The sequence below is a fragment of the Tachyglossus aculeatus genome, chromosome 19 (genome assembly GCF_015852505.1).
Source record: "Tachyglossus aculeatus isolate mTacAcu1 chromosome 19, mTacAcu1.pri, whole genome shotgun sequence".
Classification (NCBI taxonomy): Eukaryota; Metazoa; Chordata; class Mammalia; order Monotremata; family Tachyglossidae; genus Tachyglossus; species Tachyglossus aculeatus.
The window spans coordinates 36,020,783-36,044,555 of NC_052084.1; the positions used below are offsets into that span (position 1 = coordinate 36,020,783).

General features: G+C 44.8%; 1 protein-coding gene across 5 annotated transcripts in view; it reads right to left on the reverse strand.

Moving 5' to 3' along the window:
- Nucleotides 1-5,334: 5,334 nt before the first annotated feature.
- The window catches only part of USP45 (ubiquitin specific peptidase 45), a 42,113-nt gene continuing 23,674 nt past the window's right edge, over nucleotides 5,335-23,773 (reverse strand). For 2 of the 5 annotated variants that reach the window (XM_038760764.1, XM_038760763.1), the window contains exons 10-19: nucleotides 21,907-21,988; nucleotides 19,159-19,250; nucleotides 17,538-17,594; nucleotides 16,463-16,609; nucleotides 14,463-15,099; nucleotides 11,966-12,063; nucleotides 11,073-11,159; nucleotides 9,444-9,597; nucleotides 8,479-8,648; nucleotides 5,335-6,716 (exon numbers count right to left, since the gene is read on the reverse strand). In XM_038760764.1, coding sequence (XP_038616692.1) covers nucleotides 8,518-8,648; nucleotides 9,444-9,597; nucleotides 11,073-11,159; nucleotides 11,966-12,063; nucleotides 14,463-15,099; nucleotides 16,463-16,609; nucleotides 17,538-17,594; nucleotides 19,159-19,250; nucleotides 21,907-21,988 — 1,485 coding nt within the window. In that variant the 3' untranslated portion in view covers nucleotides 5,335-6,716; nucleotides 8,479-8,517. Of the gene's footprint in view, nucleotides 6,717-8,478; nucleotides 8,649-9,443; nucleotides 9,598-11,072; nucleotides 11,160-11,965; nucleotides 12,064-14,462; nucleotides 15,100-16,462; nucleotides 16,610-17,537; nucleotides 17,595-19,158; nucleotides 19,251-21,906; nucleotides 21,989-23,773 lie in introns of those variants that run through there. The other 3 variants (XM_038760765.1, XM_038760767.1, XM_038760766.1) reach the window with 3 other exon arrangements.

Sequence of the window (23,773 nt, forward strand, 5' to 3'; positions counted from 1 at the left end):
CTTCTTGTACCTTCATTTTATGCTTTTCAACTTAAAGGAAGGTACGCTTTCTGAAAAGTACAGCGGGGCATGTGCCTAACGGTTTTAGAGGAAGTACCCAAAACAGTTTGAACCCGAGTGGTTTATCGCAGTTCGTAAATTGTGCCCACGGATCCGTCAAGAGGAGTCTCCCGGATCTGGGTGCGGGGAGGAGCCGAGAGAGACTTGATTTTTCTCTTTGGGGGATCGGGTTGGATCCACTTAGAGTGTCCCCTGTGCAAGTAGAAAGGCTGGGTCCCTCTGAAAATTGAAATTTGCCGAAGCCAACCGCGCGCCAGTGCGCCGCTAGGATTTACGGGCGAGAAAGCGATCGTTTCGGAACAAGCACGCAGTCTCGGAACCGTGTCCTCTGGCAGAACCCTGCTTTTCCCAAAGCGAAATTGGAACGCCTTTGGAGTTATCACAGAGACAGGTTGAACTAGGAGCTGCCGGTTTTGGGGTTTTTTTTTTCTGTTTTGGCGGCATAACCACGTTCTCAGAAACCAGAGTGGACAGGAATACATTTGGAAAGCGGCATCTCCATCATCTTGTTTGCCTTAACAATGGTCTAGTTCGGCCAGCGTCCAAAAAACGCGGCCAGTGATGCGGGCAGGGCAATCAAAATGAAACCCAACCCTGGACCCGCAAGGGGATGTGTGGGCATTCAACCTAGTCCGGCTCTCCTCCTCTTGAGATGCTGCGACGCTTCAAGGGCTCTCTTTTGTTGTTTTAATTTTTCCCTAGTCTAAAGGCGATAAGGGGCTATCCGAAAAATAGGTTGAAAGGGTGGTTTTCCATCAGCATTTGGTCCACCTAAAGAGAAAGATCAGATTATTGCCATGGTCACTTGTTTTCTCGGTTGGAGGGTGAGAAGTACATTTTTATATAGTGCTCTAATACTTATGACTCAAATCTCAAAAGTGAATGCGTTTATTCTAACGTTAATACATCTGTGATTAAATGCATGTTTAGTGAAATGACTGTTTTAGACCACTTCGGGTCCTGTTCAGAATTCTTAATATAATTGTAAAGTGATTTAAAATGCTATACTCGTAGCAAAGCCATTCCTCTCACCCAGCATCAAAATCAATCAATCGTATTTATTGAGCGCTTACTATGTGCAGAGCACTGTACTAAGCACTTGGGAAGTACAAATTGGCAACACATAGAGACAGTCCCTACCCAACAGTGGGCTCACAGTCTAAAAGGAAAGGAAGGAAATCGAAAGGAAGGAAAATGTGCAGTGTCATTTTTATATATGGAGCTGTTGGGTGGAATAATGCGATCCAACTGATAACGGTATGAAAATACGTAACATCCACATAAAAATTTGCTAAGCAAATAAATTCTGTGGTTAAACTGTTCTAGCTCAGCTATACGGGCCTTGCATATTTCATGTACACTAGGTATTCTGCACACAGGAGACACTTAAAATCAAATTTTTTATCACTAGCATTTCAGAATAAAAACTAGGGTGTCAGCTACCCAAAATCCACTGCACATTTTTCAGCAAGATAGACTAAAAAATGGTAAATGTAATATTCTGCCATGGTCTGAATGTTTCTCATCAGTTGTAATGTGGAAATTACATTTCTTAAAATGTACATAAATGCATAATGATAATATGCAGTGATATTGTGCATTTAAGCTTCATAAGTTTCATTCATTTTTTTCTGCTTGTTATAACCATAATTTCATCACTTCATTGGTGGTGATATAGCTTACCTTTGGACTTTCACACCATCAAATAATCATAGGGTTCCTGGTAACTATTGCTGTTAAAGAGAAAATATAAAATAAGATGCCCATTCTATAAAATTTGAGAAAACAGAATTTGGAAACAAATTCTGGGCATAAATGATGCCAGTGAGTTTTGAATGCAAGGATTTCCGATTCAAACAGAATTCTTGGCTTGGTCAGTTGGCTTAATCGATTAAAAAAAAAAGTTAATAGGAATCCTATTTGTTGGAGGTTCTCTTCAAAGAGATGTTTGCATCGACGCTCACTTGCATCATTTTAACAAAACATGGAATCTGAGAGTGTTGAAAGGTTTGTTCTAGGACCAGAATTTATAAATAAAAGCTGGTTGTGGAACCTCAGTAGTGTATACATTTTCTGCCATGGAAATCTGGAGGAGTCTATCTGAATTTTAGAATTCTGCTGCAGTCTTGGAAAACTTTGAAAAATAAATATGTACTTCAGAATCTGAACTGTGGCTACAGAAAAAAGCCTTTTTGGGGGTCTGAGCCTGAGGCCAGCATGACCAATCATCCATTTTTAGTGTAGAGGCAGGTATTTTAAAGTGGAAAGTAAGGGGACAGACTTCTTTTAAGAGCTAGTGGGTCAGAAAAATCACCGTTTTGGGCCTTTTTCCACCTGGATTGGAAAGGTAGATGCTGTTTGGACAAAACTGGCCTGTTTCGGGGGGCACTTGGTCCCCTGGAGTCTCTGGTGAGACTGGGTCGCTGGAACCTTTTGAAAAATCAATCATTTATTGAGCGCTTACCGTGTGCAGAACATGTACTAAGCATTTAGAAGAGTACAATATGACAGACACATTTCCTGCCCACGAGTTAATGAACTTCACGGATGTATTAACCATCCGCTGCCTTTAGAGAACCTTAAAAGCTTGTGCATTTGTTGATAACAGGATGTGGATGTCGCCAATGTTGAGAAATTGCAAATAGGTTAATCGTGTTCAAAAAAGGAGATTAGAATTTAGCTACTGCCCAATCCCAGACCAAAGCCTTTCTGAGGAGTTAAAATAGTTGAGTAGCTCTGAAACTCACACACTTTAAGTTGTATTGAACCGAAATTTATCTTAGTGTCTGCTTCCCCAACCTGAAGGCAGGGATCAACATCCATCTACTAATTCTTTTTCACATTTAGTAGTGCCCTGCACAGAGTAGATACTTAATAGAGTTGACTGATTAGGGGAATGGGGATCGCCAAGCTTCTTCAACACAATCAATTCCCCTTTAACTATCCAACCCACCATTTTTCTTAACATTTGATTTGGTTGAATAATATATGTCCCTAAAACTGCAGGTTAAGTTTAGTGGTGGCATTTCAGAGCTTTGTACGGATTGAAGTAAATATTGCACCAAGGCGGATTGCAAGATTCAACAGGATGTAGTTCACAAAGGCAAATATCTCCCAAGATCCTGCTGTTAAATTAAGCAGACTGCCCCAAGGGTTTCGGCAGCGGTACGTAAGGTAGGCAGGTGGAGCATCACTTTACAAAGAGAAAACTTCCCAGATTAGAAAAACCTGGTAAAATAGCGGTTGGTCGGCACACACACCTTTGAATTTCGAATTTATCATTCTTGTCCTTGTCACAGGCAGCTTCTGTTGAAGCTCATTGAGGGCAGTCATAGCACTAAGTCCCTCAGCACAGAAAGGAGGTACAAAGGAAATCTGGTAGGGCCTAATGGATTGAGAGCCACCAAAACCCAGGATATAATTCCACTTCTGCCACTTACCTGTTCTGATACCTAGGGCAAATCACCTTAATGTGTCCAACCTGATTATCTTGTAGCTATTACTTAACAAATGCCACAGTTATCATCATTATTATTACTTTTATTCTCTGTGTCTCAGTTTCCTCATCTATAAAATGAGGGTGAACTGTTACCCCTCCCTGGCTGCAAATCCCTTGTGGTACAGGGACCGTGTCCAATCTTTTCTTAGATTAACCCCAATGCTTAACACAGAGCATGGCACATATATAGTAAGTACTTAAAATAATATCTTTTATTTTTCCAACCAGCTTAATATGGGAAAACCAGATTAGTAGGTGAAATGAAGGTGATTTGTCATTATCAGTGCCGTGCTGAACCTTAAGTTTAGCCACAAGCAATTTTTTTCTTCTAAACTGGGTAGGTAAGTGCAAGCTCGATGCCTGTTCCAAAAAGGCCAAGGATGGAGAATCAGCCCACTATAATGATGATATTGAAGTAGACTGGGTGAGGAGCATTGCATTAGGTGCTTGGTAGGACTTTTTGTTGTTTGTTTTAAATGGTATTTAAGTGCTTACTATGTGCCAGGCACTGTACGTGCGAAAGATGAAGTCTCTGCCCTCAACTTTACAATCTGATCCCAAATACCTCACGTTGTCTTAGGTGATCTGGAGTAGTTCTGGAGCTGTCGCTGTGATAAAATGTGAGATACTCATTTTGAGAACCACCAGGGACCATGCAACTTAAACTGGCGAACTGATTAGAAAGCAGATGAAAAGTTCTGGGCTCCCTGTCTCCTTCAGACCCCTTTGACAACTATCCCATGATTTCTTCACTTCTACGTATCCCTAGTCTGTCAACTTCTTGAGGGCAAGGATTATGTCTACCAACTCTTGCACTCTCCCAAGGACTTAGCACGGAGTTCTTGCACACATTGGGTGCTCAAATACTCTCGCCGGATTGATTCCGTTCTCCATTTCTTCCATTTCGGGATGCTGTAGGCGATGGTTGCGGCCGTCTCTGGGTTTCAGGAGGGCGATGAAGGCACCTGGGAGAGACTTGTTTCTCTAGGAAATGGCAGCCACCCACCACAGCACTGCCAAGCAGAGCTCTAGCTACCTGAAAGGTACAACATCAGTAGTCAGTATACTAATTGAGCGTCCTCCGCTTGGAACTGAGGGACACCGAGCGGGTCGGGTCCAACCTGGCTCTGCTCCTAACCAGGTTTGTTCTTGAGAGAAAATTCTGAAGAGGAACCAAAGGATCAGACAACCATCAGAGGAGCCCCTCCTTTCAGGATCAGAGCCTGCACCGAGGGAGCGATTGTGGCGCTCGGGCCTTGCCCGGTGTCTCTTGTGCTCTCGTCTCTGCTGGTCGTGTGTTGCTGGCCCACAGCGCAACGCGTACACAGGCAGGGGTGCAGCACACTGCAAAACGCACACAATTTTATAAATGAAACCCACTTACTGCCAAGGGGTGGGAAGGGCCATCAGGGGCATTGGTGGGCCCAGCCCTAGCAGCCTTGGCGACGCTGCGTCAAACCATTTTCCAAATCCGCCACTGCTGACTGCCTCCCAGCCGCGGTCGCCTTGGGCGGGAGTGAAATCTTGGCATGGTCGCACCGGGGGGGACAGGATGGGCAGGATCCGTTTCCCGACTCACCTGCTTAATGTGGACCTCTGGGCAAGCCACGTGAGATCGGTTCCGTGTTTCTGGAAAAACGTCAGGTAATAAACTGCATTCTAGCCGACGATCAGCGCTTAGAACAGTGCCTGGCACGTAGTAAGCGCTTAACAAGTACCATAACTATCCCCTATGACAAATGTCATGATAGCACGTAAGGGAAATAGCAAATCAATATTTAATTAGGAATTTACATACATTTCATCAAGGGCATCAAAATGATTATAAACAGGGTGCGTGATTTTCTTCTAAAAATACGGCAGAATATTTATATTACAGGTGCAATGGAAGATAGGAAGTTAAAACCAATCTATTTTTGAAAAAGAAAATATTTTCATCTCTGCTGAATTATAAATACAAACACGTCCACCGGCGGGGGACAGTTCACATTCCAACTGACTAAAAATACAGTTCTTTTTACTGATGGAGGTTCGATTTGTATTGCACAGAGTCTTATTTAAGTCTAGCTCTGACTAAATCTCATGCAAAGAAAAGCATTTATATCAAGCTTTAGAAAAAGTGGGGCAGTTGTCATTGCCGAAAGGGAGGCTTAATGTCGACTACAATTCATAGCTGGTTAACAAATGGAAGAGTGAATCTCCAGGTTAAATGATCAAGATATATACTAAAAGAGGCAAGTTGGCCCAAACTGCTCAATATTCACAATGCTGTACTCCACGTGTACACTTCATTGTCTCTCCTTTCCCTTTAGTCACTGTTGGTCTCCTCTGATTTCCCTGTTCTTAAGGAGGACATATTCAGAACCATTTAAAGCTTTTATTTTAGATGGCCAGAGCTGGGGAATGGGCAGAGATGTGGTTCTCTGACAGGAAAAAAGCCAGTGAAGTGCCTGTCCTCTCCAATTGTACCCTGACCCATTAATTGAGAAAATCATCAATGATTAAGCATGTGTCAGTCACCCAGGACAAGTCTCATACCATGGCTTCTGAGGCTTCTCTGTCTCAGTTTACAAAATCCACTCTGACACCAGAGCTCCAAAAGCCACAGTAGCTATATGGGGGAACCTGAGATGTTCCCGATGACTTGTTTCATTTCTTGAGATCAATTTGAAATTATCATATTTACAGTGGCCTTCTCCTTTGGGCACCTCTGTAAACTCTTGCTCGTCAATTTATTAAAAAGAATGAATCAAATTAATTTTGGCAATACTCAAAGTATATGTGCTTTTAAAACTATAACAGGCTTGTGATGTGGTCTAGACACATGCTTTTCCCTACTGCGAAAGTCATCACCAACCAACTGAATCAAGGTACCTAACAAAAACCCTAAAATATATATTTTTTAAAAAATAATCAACCCCATTGTTGCTTTTTAACAAGTGTTTAGGCAAAGAAATGGGTCATGCAGCTAACAGCCAACAACCCTGGACTCCACGGGAATGCCAAGGGAAGGGCAAATGCACATCATGAGCCACTTGACGATCTCGTTGACAGTTCAGAGCTTCGGAAATGACACTCTCCATCTCCATCTGCCTGGGTCAGTCCCGCTATTTAGGATTTCTATGTCTCTTGCTCCATCGCTGATATCAGAAAAACCCTGTAGGATTGCGGAGAGAAAATGATCTATGAGTCCGTATTTTATTTCAAACACCGTTGAGCTCGGGAACGTAGCGGGGGCGGGGGGGTGTCCCTGGGATGGTTTTCAGCTGCTTTTGCTGTGAATTCCCTTTTTTCTACCTTGATTCCCTTGAGGGAAGCCTCACCCTGTATGTGACATCTAGAGTATTCCAGATTGGAGCAAAGTCTACCTGAAAACCATCAAGGCCACCCTAAAGCTACCCGCCTTGTTTCCTTACCACTTTAGGATTATTCTACAAAGTGCTTCGTGTCTGCACTGTAACAAATTGGCCACTTAACAAAGCACTGAGGCAAGGGGTTCAATTCAAAACACTCAGCTCTTCGCTAGACAGAATTTGGGGGTGATCCTTCGGAGACTGGAAAAGTATCTGTGCCGGGCCAGAGGTCTGGAGCCTGAAGCTCAACCTGCTGGTACTTCCCGGTTCTGGAGGGGGAAGGGAGAGCCGGAAAAAGAGTTGGATAAGGTAGGAATGAGTGACTTCCTCTTCCGCGTTCCCCCTCCTCTTTCTGGGCAGCGTGGCTCAGCGGAAAGAGCCCAGGCTTTGGGGTCGGAGGTCATGGGTTCAAATCCCAGCTCCGCCACTTGTCGGCTGACTTGGGGCAAGTCACTTCACTTCTTTGGGCCTCAGTTCCCTCATCTGTAAAACGGGGATGAAGACTGTGAGCCCCCCGTGGGACAACCTCATCACCTTACAACCTCCCCAAGTGCTCAGAACAGTGCTTTGCACATAGTAAGTGCTTAATAAACGCTATTATTATTATTATCATCCCTGGGCTCGACTTCCTGAACTCACGTCTGTGGAGAATGGGGTGGCAGTGTGCCCCTTCAGGGCCCTCAGCCTGTGCGATGAAGAGTGGCTTTCTCCAGAGACGCGGGTGGCACGAGGGCAGAGGTCTGGCACATAGTCTTAGATGGAGAGAGGTGCCAGAGAGACTGCCAACAGACCAGCAGTTGGAGAAGAGGCTCATCGGGCAGCTACAAACAATGCTCCACCCTCATGCAGCCTAATTTCCACCAGCCATGAGTACGTCACCTTTGCTTTGAGGGCCATGCCACGGATTTCGTTATGGGCAGGGAACGTGTCCACTAACTCTGTGGTATTGTACTCCCCCAAGCACTTAGTACAGTGCTCTGCACACATTTAAGGCTCAAATGCCATTGATTTGATTGAGCTGGATTTGCACGGGTATACCGGTATCTCAAATATCTCAGTGGAAAACAAACAGTACTGCTAAGACGTCTACTTTAAGCTTGGAAAAAAACCTAATTTTTAATGTAACAATGGTCTTTCAGGCCCTGGATTTTGGAAAGGTTGCCTGAGGATAGCTGCTGAGAATTTCAACTGGTGAAGGATGCTTTCCCCCTCAACCTATATTTTTTCCCACAACACCACTTAGTTCGAAGCTTTAGGAACCAACTCCTGGATCTCTTTACTAAAGTGAATGTGGTCCTCAAGCACATCAGACCCCAAATGTCGCTCAAGTCATTTTTGGTTTAGTCTCTGGGGTCAAAAACTCCTCACTGCTTGGATCTTCGGGACAAGTGATAGGCCTGTTTTGAAAAGAGGTCATTTGTTTCCCAGGGATCCATTGGATCACAACAGCCTAGGGAGGGAAGGGGTGATGTATGCTACAGAGATAGACTAAAGGCACAGGAGATAATCAATGAGGTAGCCTGAGGGTCCCTTAGCCCTTGCAGTAAATACGACTGACTGACTGACCTTGGTGTAATGGCCGGAGGGGTGGGGTGGGGGTCACTTTCACAGCATCCTTTCGTAGAACAGCAGGTAAGCCTGGGCACTGAGCGCTCTGGATTCCGGCACCATCTGCACATGGGTGTCGCTGACATAAACCCACTGTCCGCCACAGGCACCCATGGCTTCCTTTAGGCCTTGAAAAATTTAAAAAAAGGTGAAACTCCTTCACTTTTTGTGCATCTTCTGGGTGTCATTTCAAAGAACGAATCCATTTTTAAAACTTAAAGAAGATCCTCTTCCATCCCGCATCAAACAGAAATGCCTCAACATCGTCTTTAGGGCACTCGATCAGCTATCCTCCCTCCTACCCAGCGACGCTCCCCTTCCACTACAACCCAGTCCTCCCATTTCACTCCTCGAAAACCAACCCGCTCACTGTGCCTCCATCTCATCTTTCGCCATCGACCCCTTGCTTACTACTTCCTTCTCGTCTGGAACTCCCCCTTCACGTCCAGCAGACCACTGCCCTCCCCATCTTCAAAGCCCTACTAAAAATCTTCTCTCCTCCAGGAAGTCTTCCATGACTAATCTCTCATCTCTCCAGCCTATCCTCCGGCTCTACTGTGTCATCTATGCACCTGAATCCTTAGCCCTTAAGCATTTCAGTGGTATTCTTTCCACCCTCTCTCCCACAGCACATAATAATAATAATAATTCTGGTATTTGTTAAGTGCTTACTGTGTGCCAGGCACCGTACTAAGCACTGAGGTGGATACAAGCAAATCAGGTTGGACACAGTCTTTGTCCCACATGGGGCTCACCGTCTGAATGAAAAATAAGCAAAGGCAGACACAGCCTTTCCCTTTCCCTTCCCCAGGGAAAACTGTCTCTTTGAAACCAATTTTCCTCACTGCACACATCAGTAAAGTCCTTTAACTTGTTCGACTGCCATCTTGCCCACCAGAAGATAGCCATTCGACATCACGTACCTTGGACATTTTGAATACCTGCGACGTGCTCCAACGATGTCTTCGGTGGCCCTCGGACCTTCACGTAAGCAGTATAATGGCCCCCTCTCATTGAACCGCTATGCTCCACTATCCCATACAGAGTGTACAGAACCTTTCCGCCGCCGGGAGCATTCTTGTCACCCGGAAACAAAGAGAAAAATTAAAATATTTTTTTTAAAAAAGCAAAAACCAAACAGCTATCCGCATTTCACAGTGGCAGATCATCTGGGCAAAATTTCCGTTTATGCATTCTTTATCTGAAGGGACACAGCATGCGCTCAAGTCATTCTCTAGAGTGTGGCCAGAGCCTGGGGGTAAAGTTCCCCATCTTGCTGAAGGCAAAAACACCTATTTCGTTCATTCGATCATATTTACTGAGCGCTTACTGTGTACAGAGCATCATTCATTCATTCAATTGTATTTATTCAGTGCTTACTGTGTGCAGAGCACTGTACTAAGCACTTGGTAAGTACAAGTCGGCAACATATAGAGACGGTCCCTACCCAACAACGGGCTCACAGCTAGAAGGGGGAGACAGACAACAAAACATAAAGACAAGTGTCAAAATCATATTTACGTAGCTCTCTCTGTATCCCAAATAATTCCACTTCCAGAGTTCAGGAGGACTACATTTCCCAGATGCCTGAGACTGGAATATCCTAAAAGAGCTTTTAAATTTGAGAACAGACTGCTTTTTCTGACTGCTCTCGCAGTCTTGGTGCGTGGTTTCTGTCAGACACCTCTGTCTACATGGTAAACTCTGATTATCCACCCTCAGCCCTAAGGCCACTGGTGAGTTATAGAACTTTGTGGGTGTGTTCGTAGGAGGAGGAATAATTGGGGAAGTGCAAGCATTTACAACTGGTCTGCCTTTCCCGTGAGCTCTACGACGAGGCCTGACTCTCAAACACTGGGTGGTAGAGTGAACCTCTGGGGTGGTTTCTGCCAGTAAACTTTCAGCATTTATGAAGTTTGATGTCTATCCTCTCGGCCAGTTTGGAAAAATCTACTTTTCCAGGGTATGCAATAATGTGCTCCAGATTTGTTTATCCCATCCTCAGCCCCATCACATTTATGTACAAATCCAAAATGTATTTTAATGCCTGTCCCCCACTCTGAACTGAAGGCTCCTTGTGGCCTGGAAATGGGTCTCCCGCCTCTGTTCTGTTGTACTCTCCCAAGCGTTTAGTGCAAAGTAAATCCTCAATAAATACGATGGGTTGATTGGTGAGGGTTTAAAACTGCTGATTTCATTTTACGGATTAGCCACACAAAGAGGACAAACAGATGAACTAAAATTAAGCGTTGCTTCAGAGTGAGGGCCAAGGGTGGGAATGCAAAATGGGGGTCTTCCTGCCCCCCAGGGGGATTCCTTCCTGCCTTGCTCATCCCAGCTCTCCCAAAACAGCTGAGAGTTTCCTAGAGAGGCTGAAAAGACCTACAATGGAGGCTTCCTGGCCTACTGTCTCTCTGGAGCCTGCCCACCTCCTCTGTCCCCACACCCCACACGAATAGTTGGCCACTGGAAATGCTGATGGACCCGAATGTTTCCTGGCAAGACTAATCCCACCAGAAAAAACCGATAAAAGTGCTCACAGCACGCCGTACCTTGCAGGCAACGGAACTGAATGGTGCTAGATCCAAAACCAGGGGGAAATCCACATGTCTGTTCACCTTCCGAAGACTCAGGCCAGCCTTCAAAAGAGAAGACAGTTAAGCACATTCCAGAAGCACCAGAGTCTCCTGTTTTGCTAAAAAACAAAACAAAACAGTAAAACCACAGAAGCAGCATGGCCTATAGTGGAAAGAGCACAAGCATGGGAGTCAGAAGACATGGGTTCTAATCCCAGATCTGCCTCTTGTCTGCTGGGTGACCTCGAGCGAGCCATTTAACTTCTCAGTTTCCTCACCTGTCAAATGGCGAGTAAGTGCCTGTTCTCCCTTCCCCTCAGACTTTGTCCAACCTAATTATCTTGTATCTACCCCAGTACTTAGTACAGTGACTGGCACATAGTGAGCACTTCAATACCACAATTACCACTATTATTGTTATTGCATCTAATTGGATAATTCCATTTTTCCACAACAAAGCAGGAAAACAGAACCCATCCCTAAACATGCTGACGTCCACTAGTTTATTGAAAAAGATTACTTATGCAGGCCTGACGATAGAAGAGACATCCTCAAACGATACTTTATATATAAAAATCTCCATGGAAATTAACTATTCAAGAAAATCTGATGCGAAAGTTAAAAAATCTTGGCCCTTAAGCTAAAAATCCAATTTTACTGTTTAATTTAAAAAAAAAAATTAAGCAAATGCCCGGAGTCTGAAAGAGCTGTCTTGTTTTCCGAGACGGATTTTCTCTGGCAGGCCTCAACAAGTGCTTGTTTGACTGGCTACGAGGAAAAACTGTGTCTGTCGGGCTTGGAGGGGTGAGTGAGTTATGAAGCGCCCGCAAAAAAATACCAGCTTGGAGATGCAACCACAGTGACTTCACCTGATGGAACCGTTTAAGGTGGAGAATGAGGACAGCCGGCACCACGGAAATGAGCAGTTGTTTCCTGGCATTGGTATACACTCCCTCTGGTTTCTTTTCTGCAAAGAATCACATTTCATACTGGGTCAGCTTATTCACAAGTTACCTGTACATATCTATTCTATTTATTTTATTTTGTTAGTATGTTTGGTTCTGTTCTCTGTCTCCCCCTTTTAGACTGTGAGCCCACTGTTGGGTAGGGACTGTCTCTATATGTTGCCAATTTGTACTTCCCAAGCACTTAGTACAGTGCTCTGCACATAGTAAGCGCTCAATAAATACGATTGATGATGATGGTTTCATATTGGGTCAGCTTATTCACAAGTTACTTGTACATATCTATTGTATTTATTTTATTTTGTTAGTATGTTTGGTTTTGTTCTCTGTCTCCCCCTTTTAGACTGTGAGCCCACTGTTGAGTAGGGACTGTCTCTATATGTTGCCAATTTGGACTTCCCAAGCGCTTAGTACAGTGCTCTGCACATAGTAAGCGCTCAATAAATACGATTGATGATGATGATTTCATACTGGGTCAGCTTATTCACAAGTTACTTGTACATATCTATTGTATTTATTTTATTTTGTTAGTATGTTTGGTTTTGTTCTCTGTCTCCCCCTTTTAGACTGTGAGCCCACTGTTGAGTAGGGACTGTCTGTACATGTTGCCAACTTGTACTTCCCAAGTGCTTAGTACAGTGCTCTGCACACAGTAAGCGCTCAATAAATATGATTGATGATGATGACTGCATCCTGAAAACTGCATTATCTTATAATACAGTATGCAGTCTGTCACCAAGAATGATCAGTTCAGAAGGAACAAGATATATGGTGTTCATTATCGCACTGTAAACACAAAACCTTCTAGGCATATTAAACAACGTACTTCGTGAATGATTACTCTTAGAGAGAAAATCCTTAGAAATCCAGTTGGAACCTTGCTGTGAGAAATAAGGTGCAAAAAGGGAATAGTATTATCCTGAGAGAAACCAAAGGTATTAAAGGACCAAACGCAGTATGGAAGCAGTGTGGCCTAGTAGAAAGATCCTGGGGCCTGAGAGTCAGAGGACCTAGGTTCTAATCCCAGCTCCACCTGCTGTGTGACTTTAGGAGAGTTACTTAACTTCTCTGTGCCTCAGTTTCCCTCAAATGTACAATGAGGATTCAATACCTGTTCTTCCTCCTGCTTAGACTGAGCTCTCTTTCCAAACACCACAGGCCACGGAGTCACAGGACTTGGGTTCTAATTCTAGCTCTCCAATTGCCTGCTGGATGACCCTAAGTCACTTAACTTCCTCAGCTTCCTTATTGATAAAATGAGGTTTATTAATAATAATAATAATGATGGCATTTATTAAGCACTTACTATGTGCAAAGCACTGTCCTAAGCGCTGGGGAGGTTACAAGGTGATGAGGTTGTCCCAAGGGGGGCTCACAGTCTTAATCCCCTTTTACAGATGAGGCAACTGAGGCCCAGAGAAGTGAAGTGACTTGCCCAAAGTCACACAGCTGACACGTGGCGGAGCTGGGATTTGAACCCATGACTCTGACTCCAAAGCCCACGCTCTTTCCACTGAGCCACGCTGTTTAAGTACCTGTCCTCCATCCTAGTTAAACGGCGAACTTAAATTCCCAAGTGGAACAGGGACTATGTCTGAATTGATTAACCTGTATTAACCCAGGGCTCAGTGCAGTGCTTGGCACATAGTAAGCGCTTAACAAATTCCACATTTATTATCTGGGCTGAGTACCTCATACTAACCCAAAGCTAAAAATGTCGAGCTGAGAAAACACTCGGCTCTAGATTCAGGTCTTTAGTAGCTGCGCTCTCGGGGATTGGTAGCCGTGAATCAATCAATAATCAATAGGATGCACTGAGCATTTAATGTGTGATCAATAGTTCTTACTGTACTAAGTGCTTGGGTAAGTACACTAAGACAGCATGGCCTAGTGGAGAGGGCACAGACCCGGGAATCAGAAGGACGTGGGTCCTAAACCCCGGCCACTTGTCCGCTGTGGGGCTTTGGGCAAGTCACTTGACTTTTTCGACTGTGAGCCCACTGTTGGGTAGGGACTGTCTCTATATGTTGCCAATTTGTACTTCCCAAGTGCTTAGTACAGTGCTCTGCACATAGTAAGCGCTCAATAAATATGATTGATGATGATGACTTTTTCTCTACGCCTCAGTTACCTCATTTGTAAAATGGCGATTAAGACTGGGAGTCCCGCATGGGCCGGAGATTGTGCGACACCCGATTAGCTTGTATCTACTCCAGCGCTTAGTACACTGCTTGGCCACACAGCAAGTGCTTAACAAATACCATTAAAAAGAAGCGGCTTGGTAACCGCAAGAGAGGTCACAGGGGACTGAAAAATAATAACGGCCTTGACTCCATTAGCACGAGAGTTCAGGAAACACAAAGGCCCGGAGCCCTCAGGCCGCTTGCTGGCCAGCACTCACCAGAGGAACGGGTCTTGGCGTGCTCAGCCGGGGTCTTCTCCGTGCAGTTTTCGCACAGGAGCTTGTTGTTGCCCATCAGTAACTCCACGGAGGTGAACTGGTAGAGGCAGGACTGCACGGAGCATTCTTTGGAGGCGGGGGTGTAGCTCTGAGAGAGGCTCTGGAAAGCGTGCAGGGGACCGGGCGGCGGGGCCCCCTTCTCCACCGCCACCGGCCAGTTCTTGGCCAGGTCCCTGGGCCGCCCCCCGGCCCCTCCCCGCTCGGCCCCCCTGGGTCCCAAGGCGCCGAGGCTGAGCTGGGCCAGGGCCGCGGTGACCACCGGGCTATCGCGGAGCCGTCCCTCGCCGAGGGGGTGCGGCCCGCCGGCCACCTTGGGGACGCTCTCCCACTCGGACGCCTCGCTGTCGGCGTCGACGCTGCCCTCGGAATGGCTGGCTTCCCTCTCGCTGCAGTCGGTCTGACTCCCGTTCGCCGCCGCCTCGGCCCGATGGACGTCCTGGGGGGCCAGTTCCGCGGGGCCGCCGCCGCCGCCGCCGTTCATTTCTCCGGTCTCTCTTCTCGGGTGCAGGAGGGCCGGAGTTTTCTCCTCCCCGGAGGAAGATATTCTGCTGAGCCTTCTTTCCTGGTTTAGTTGATTCTGAAATGGGAAATCGTTGTCACGTAAGAAGTCTGCTTTAACTCTGGCAGCCCCAGGCCCAGTTCCGTCCCCTGTGCTTAGCGTAATGTTTCGGCACACAATAAATACACCGTTAACGGTGGCTTCGTTCTTCTGGCTGTTGATGACTCCCAAACTTTGGAAATCCATGCCGGAGACCCTCTGGGGGGCTGGGGAAACCCACTGCTTGCCCCTCCAGGGCTCGCTCAGATCAGGGGCCAGCTGGAGGAAGGGGCTACTTAGCGTGGGAGTTAATAATAACTGTGATATTTGTTAAGCGATATGAGGGATATTTCCTCTCCCCCTCGTCCCCCTCTCCATCCCCCCGTCTTACCTCCTTCCCTTCCCCACAGCACCTGTATATATGTATATATGGTTGTACATATTTATTACTCTATTTATTTATTTATTTATTTATTTTACTTGTACATTTCTATCCTACTTATTTTATTTTGTTGGTATGTTTGGTTCTGTTCTCTGTCTCCCCCTTTTAGACTGTGAGCCCACTGTTGGGTAGGGACTGTCTCTATGTGATGCCAATTTGTACTTCCCAAGCGCTTAGTACAGTGCTCTGCACATAGTAAGCGCTCAATAAATACGACTGATTGATTGATTGATTGATTAAGCGCTTACCATGTGCCAGACACTGTACTAAGCTCCGGGGTGGATACAAGCAAATCAAGTTGGACACGGTCCCTGTCCCATGTGGGGCTCTCAGCCTCAATCCTCATTTCACAGATGAGATCACTGAGGCACAGAGAAGTGAGGTGACTTGCCCAAGGTCACGCAGCAGACAGGTGGCGGGGCCGGGATTAGAACCCATGACCTTATGACTGGCCACTTACCACCGTACTGAGCACTTGGGAGAGTACTATTCAACAGAATTAGCAGATATGTCCCCTGCCCAAAATGAGCTTATGGTCTAGGGCCGGAAAGGGTTTTTTTGAAATCAACCCTGGGGACAAAAAATAAAATAAGAATTTACAAAGATCTGTAAGAGACCGAGTCGTCTGGTTGCTAAGGGCAGATTTAGCCCCTTCACAGATCGTAGACGGTGGTGGGCTCAGTTAGCTGAAAAGGAGCTTGGAGAGAATTCAGTTGCTCGGATTCTCTTCCCTACTCCTCAGCAACCCTGAGGGCAAAGAGAAGGGGTCCACTGACCTGTTTCCGCCCATAAACTACATTTACAGTACTCCAAAATCACCAGTCGCCCACTCTAAGGAGGTGACGTGAAGCTTAATACTTAAAAACTCTTACTGGGGTGGAGAAATTACAACAGACATGCACTTTGAATTAAACTGGGTTTAACCAAAAACGGACATAAAATAAGCGCACGCTCTCTTACCTTATCTTTCGTCAGAGAGTTTTTCCTGGGGTCTTTTGGTTGCTGATGATTGACAGCAGTCACAGCAGTATAGCTATATTGACCAAGCTCCGCCTCTTGTAAAGTCTTACATTTACTCATTCTTCCCCAAGTCACAGGCTTTGAGACCTAGTCACCCACCCCGCAAGCCCCCCGAAGAAAAGGAGAAAAGAAAAATTAAAATCTCTTTGGCAAGAAACTCCTGATTTTTGCATTTCTTCAATCAATCAATCAATCCTGGTATTTACTGAGCGCTTACTATGTACAGGGCACTATATGAAGGCTTGGGAGAGTATGACAGAGTAGATAGACCTGTCTAAATTCCAAAAGGATAAATTCCTCTGTTTTCATTTGCAAAGCTTTATACTGCAGCCTGACACAGAAAAGGCAAGCAGCTGATGGGGCTGGGGCCAATTTCATATTTTGGGCAGCACCTAGCACATTGTTGAAAATATTTTACTAAATAAAATCCATGGTCTAGTGGAAAAAACACGGGACTGAGAGCCAGGGGACCTGGGGACAAGTGCCAGAGAAGCAGCGTGGCTCAGTGGAAACAGAACGGGCTTTGGAGTCAGAGGTCATGGGTTCAAATCCCGGCTCCGCCACTTGTCAGCTGTGTGACTTTGGGCCAGTCACTTAGCTTCTCTGGGCCTCAGTTACCTCATCTGTAAAATGGGGATTAAGACTTTGAGCCCCCCGTGGGACAACCTGATCACCTTTTAAACTCCCCAGCACTTTGAACAGTGCTTTGCACATAGGAAGCGCTTAATAAATGCCATAATTATTATTATTATCATTGGCCTATTGTGTGACCTTGGGGGAATCACTTCACCTCTCAGGACCTCCGTTTCCTCACCTGTAAAATGGGGTTAAGATCAACTGTGAGTCCCAACTGATAGCTTTCCATCTACCTCCAAGGTTTAGCACATAGGAAGCCCTTAATAAAAGCCATCACTATAATTAAACCTAAGGGCTAGGGAAATGATAACCGGCAACAATTGATGAAATACTTAAAAAAAGAACTTGGTAGATCCCATTTGTTACTTGTTTTCCTTACCCTTTCCTCTATTATCGGAAGTGAAAGATCAAGGAAAGGTTCCTTCATGGTAGATATCTTTGAAAGAAAAGAAAGAGATTAAACCAGAACAAGAATCTTAATAACAAACACCATTTAACGCTAAGAGTTTCAATGATACCAGAAAATGGCCTTATAGTAAAATTGAAAATTTCCACTTTTTCCTGGAGCAAGCTATCATTTACTCTGGGTTTTCTATTTTAGGACGCTAAGTCACAAAAGATATAAATGCTTAACAAATATTACAAAAGATATAAATGCTTAACAGATATTAATGGAAGCGCTATTATAGAAAATTAGCTACCATAATGGCTCAGTGGAAAGAGCCCGGGCTTTGGAGTCATGGGGTCAAATCCCGACTCCGCCGCTTGTCAGCTGTGTGACTTTGGGCAAGTCACTTCACTTCTCTGTGCCCCAGTTACCTCATCTGTAAAATGGGGATTAAGATTGTGAGCCCCACGTGGGACAACCTGATCATCTTGTATCCTCCCTAGCGCTTAGAGCAGTGCTTTGCACATAGTAAGCGCTTAACAAATACTAAAATTATTATTATTAATTTTCACAGCAATATTGGGATTGGCTTTCCTTAAGTTTGACTAGATGCTGTGGTCTGATTGAGCACACTAAAACACAAAACAAGCGCAGTTCCTCACCCAGATAGAGTATATTTTTGCCTGGGATAATGGAAGTTGGCTTGAGAAAGGTTACATTGAATAAAACCCACTAGCCACCGACAAGAAGTGCTCAACGCTCCTTTGGCCGAAACCACTGCAGTGGTGGGGCACGTTAAGCCGAAGCTCACCAAGGAAACTGACGGAAAAGCGGACGGAAAAGATTAAAGGCCAAAGACGATAGTTAAGATTTTGCTCCTTGTCTCGAGACACACTAGAGCAGACGTGGGATGAGAAGTCGGAGAGGTCGGGGGAGAAGTGATGCACAGTTCCTTCCAGTTCCCCTCTTGACAGGGGCAGACAGGGTCGGGTACCTTACTGGCATTTCAAAATCGGGAAAAACTCGTAACATCAAGCAAAAGGACAATTAATACAGTGTGTCTGTTCTTTGCACTGACTAGCTGATTGGAGCAAGGATGGCATCTGGAGGGATGGCCACGGAATTCAAGAGAAAAGCTTCAGGAAAAGTCATTTAATCAAGCTCAACCAATCAAGGATTTAGCTTGCAAGTCAACATTCTACATCAATATCGGAACTGCTGGAAAAATTGCATTGGAGGATAACATTTACTTAAAACATCAAAGTGTGTTTTTAAGATCTCATGATGGCGTAGCCCTGATATTTCATGCAAAAAAGCCCCTTTCTTCCTCCAATTCATAAAATGCATAGCAAGCACATTCTTTTTTAAGCTATAGTAACTTTGAGCCAGCATGCTCAAATCAGCATGCTCACATTCAAGGAGACAACATTTCTTCCTCCAACGGCGGGGAATATCACAGTTGGAAGGGATTTACAACTACTACGGAATTATAAATCCAGCAGAAATCACACAGAAATGCTTGGCAATGGTAAAAAATCATACAAGACAAAACAATCAAACCAATATGGGATTGTGATCTATTCCACAGGGAAGTGCATTCCAAAATACCTACATTTTCACATTCCTCACACATGACAGTGCTAGTCAATTCACCAACAAAGATCCTATCTATGAAGTTCATCTTCACACCCTCTCTTCCATATGCTGCAAAAACAGTGCTTTTTTAATGTGAAAGACATGTCCAAGGTTAACTATAAAGCACAACATATTTCCTGCAGTTGATTCAAAAGTGATCTGAACAATATAGGAAAATATTCAGCAGGCCGCTAGCCACCCCGAAAGACATGCCCTGAAACATACATTAAGTCATTATTATGCAACAATCTTTTAATAGTTCTGGATAATAGATCCCCCACCCCACTTTCCAACTGGATCCTCATAAAATTTCACACCGGCATCAGCGAGCTTCATTTTGCTAGCACCCCTTCCTTCCTCTCCCCCTCGTCCCCCTCTCCATCCCCCCCATCTTACCTCCTTCCCTTCCCCACAGCACCTGTATATATGTATATGTTTGTACATATTTATTACTCTATTTATTTTACTTGTACATATCTATTTTATTTTGTTAGTATGTTTGGTTTTGTTCTCTGTCTCCCCTTTTAGACTGTGAGCCCACTGTTGGGTAGGGACTGTCTCTTTACGTTGCCAATTTGTACTTCCCAAGTGCTTAGTACGGTGCTCTGGACACAGTAAGCGCTCAATAAATACGATCGATGATGATGATGATGATGACTTGAGCTGCCCATCTTTGGAAATACAGAATGGCAGACAGTGGGCTTCAAAACTAGCATCCTACTGCGATGGACATTAAAAATGCAGGCATGTCCGTGTTCAAGGACAAACTTTTTGAAAACCGAACTCTCTGAGAAACGAAGGTCTGAGCAGGAGTCCTTTCCACACAAAACTCAACTGTACTCAATACAGGGTATTCTGGATATTACAAAAAGGAGGGCTTCGCTATTGAAATTTGGCTGAGAAAATATGTTTTTCCACTAGATTGTAAGCTCCTTGTGGAGTGGGATCACGTCTACCAACTCTATTGACTTGTACTGTCCCGGTACAGGGCTCTTCCTGTAATAAGTCCTCAGTAAATACCACTGATTGACTCATGGTAAAAGGCAATAAATTAAATAAGTATTGTTACGGAAATAAAGTGGCTGAGGCTTTTCTAGTATTGTAGTCTAGTGACAGGATTTGCTCAAGTCCATGGCTCAGTGGAAAGAGCCCGGGCTTAGGCGTCGGAGGTCATGGGTTCTAATCCCGACTCCACCACTTGTCTGCTGTGTGACTTTGGGCAAGTCACAATTTCTCTGTGCCCAGTTATCTCATCTGTAAAATGGGGATTAAGACTGTGAGCCCTACGTGGGACAATCTATTCACCTTGTAGCCCCCCGGGCGCTTAGAACAGTGCTTAGCACACAGTAAGCGCTTAACAAATGCCATCATTATTATTATTATTATTCAAGTTAACAGAATGGTGTCTACTTAGTCCACTGTATTCTTTGAAGCTCTTAGTACAGGCTCTGCAGAGTAAATCCTCAGTAAATACCACTGACTGGGGAGATAATGGATGGCTGATACCTTATTAATTAAGGTCTGCCACTTGTCTGCTGTGTGACCTTGGGCAAATCGCCTCACTTCTCTGTGCCTCAGTTAACTCCTTCATTCATTCAATTGTATTTATCGAGTGCTTACTGTGTGCAGAGCACTGTACTAAGGGCAGGGAATGGGAAGCAGCATGGCTCAGTGGAAAGAGCACGGGCTTTGGAGTCAGAGGTCATGGGTTCGAATCCCGCCGCCACATGTCTGCTGTGTGATCTTGGGCAAGTCACTTAACTTCTCTGGGCCTCAGTTACCTCATCTGTAAAATGGGGATTAAGACTGTGAGCCCCACGTGGGACAACCTGATCACCCTGTATCCTCCCCAGCACTTAGAACAGTGCTTTGCACATAGTAAGTGCTTAACAAATGCCAATTATTATTATTATTATTATTATTATTATTATTAATGAGACCGTGAGCCCCACGTGGGACGGGGACCGTGTCCAACCCCACTTGCTTGTATCTACCCCGGCGCTTAGTACAGTGCCTGGCACATAGTAAGTGCTTAACACACACCATATATTATTAAAGGAGGTTATTTAAAACAACCTATAAAAAAGGCAGTTGGGCTTTCTAGGTGGGGGTCACGGAGGTATCATCATCATCAATCGTACTTATTGAGCGCTTCCTGTGTGCAGAGCACTGTACTAAGCGCTTGGGAAGTACAAGTTGGCAACATATAGAGACAGTCCCTACCCAGTAGTGGGCTCACAGTCTAAAAGGGGGAGACAGAGAACAAAACCAAACATACTAACAAAATAAAATAAATAGAACAGATATGCACAAGTAAAATAAATAAATAGAGTAATAAATATGAAAGTGCATCATGACATGTTTTGGAGGCTCTTGGTTGGACGGGGGGGATTCTGTTGGGTAGGGACTGTCTCTATATGTTGCCAACTTGGACTTCCCAAGCGCTTAGTACAGTGCTCTGCACACAGGAAGCGCTCAATAAATACGATTGATTGATTGATTGATTGATTGATGATCGTGTGGTGCCGCCCATGGGCACTAGGTGGCAGTACCCCAACATCAAACCCTGACTTTTTATCACTTCAGGCTTATTGATAATATCGGTTTTTGAGGAAAGCCAAACTTTACAGATGAGAAATTCACCCGGAAAGGGGCAATCCGATTTCCCTCTAACACAGAACTTCTAACTGCTGTAAATCCGATCTTGGGGACGGACTCCACCTACCTTTGACCTTTCTTCGGGTTTCCTCATCTGCAGTTTTAGTGGTGGGGTTGTTGAATGCTTTTAGGATACCGGCTTGTATTCTCTGCAAAACAGACGCAGTCGATGTATTTTTTAAGTGAGACCAAAAAAACCCCTAAAATCCACTTTCAAAAAAGGGCACCTAGCCAGTTTCAAAATCAAATGTAGTTAGATGTTGTCTGTCTCCCCCTTTTAGACTGCGAGCCCACTGTTGGGTAGGGACTGTCTCTATATGCTGCCAACTTGTACTTCCCAAGCGCTTAGTACAGTGCTCTGCACACAGTAAGCGCTCAATACAATTGATTGATTGATATGTGCCTTAGCCAGACATCAATCAATCCATCAGTGGTATTTACTGAGCACTTACAGTTTGCTCTTCACACTGTACTAAACACTTGGGGAAATACCTTACAAATCCCTGCATGATCCCTGCCCTCAAGAAGCTTACTGTCTACAAGGCGTGACAGACATTATCAGGGATGGGGAAATGGAAGAGGATAAGGATATGTACGTTAAGTGCTGCGGGGCTCCAAGGAGCATCAGAGTGCTTAAGGAATAATAATAATAATGTTGGTATTTGTTAAGCATTTACTATGTGCCAAGCACTGTTCTAAGCACTGGGTAGATACAAGGTAATCAGGTTGCCCCACCTGGGGCTCACAGTCTTAATCCCCATTTTACAGATGAGGGAACTGAGGCACAGAGAAGTTAAGTGACTTGCCCAAAGTCCCACAGCTGACAAGTGGCGGAGGAGGGATTAGAACCCATGACCTCTAGAAAGACCGTGCTCTTTCCACTGAGCCATGCTGCTTAGATGCTCGTTTGGGTGATACAGAGGGCGGGTACGGAAAAGGAGGGCTCAGTCAGGGAAGGCCTCTTGGAGCCGTGATGTTAGGAGGTTTTTTTTGAAAGTGGGGATCAGGGGCGCAGTTTTAGACTGTCTGTTATGAAAGGAGAGGGAATTCCAGGCCAGAGGAAGGATGGGGACAAAGGGTCAGCAGCGGGATAGATGAGATGGAGGTAGCGGGAGTAGGTTGGCATTGAGGAGCCAAGTGTGCAGACTGAGTTGTAATGGAGAGCAGCAAGCAAGATAAGGTGAGAGAGAGAAAGAGAGAGAAAGAGAGAGAGCACAGACTGAGTGCCTTAATGACAATATTATCGCCTCTTCCCACTGAATAAGACCCATTCTTCAATTAATGACAAGTGTCATTTACTTAAAATTGTAAAGAATTGTAAGTAATGTTGGATCTTGTTCTCCTGACGGAAGCTCACTCTAGGTGAGTGCGTGATCTTCTTTGGGCTGCAAAGCTTCTTCGGGCTACTGCAAAATAACCATTTTGCAAGTTATTTCTACGGCATGGAAGTTTTAATGTACCTCCCTCCCATTGCGGGGCTCAAGATGATAGGTAGATGATTTTTTTCCAGTCATTCTTATATTATTTTAATCTGTCGCTGTGCCTGAAGAAGAAAACCAACCCGTTCTAAAATGGCAGACGTGAACTTATATTAATGGGACTTGAAGAATGACAAATAATAAAAAAGACAGCCCCTCACGCCATCCCAATTTCTAGAAGCTGTTTCCTATGCCAAGAGGGGGCTATTTTTCATTGAGCCGGCTATGCAAGGAAACAGTCGCTTTGATGGCCACTCCAAAGATAAAGGAAACGTTAATATTTTGAAATCTCTACCAATTCGATTTCACGCTCTTCTCAAACCCTTTGCCCCTTTTCGGGGGAAATATCGTGAAAGATGGCTCTGGGGTGTCATTTCCCACATTAAGTCATACGCCCACCTTTTGCATATGTGACCCGGCTTGTGAATGAACACTGTCTGCTTTGAGCTCCCCTTT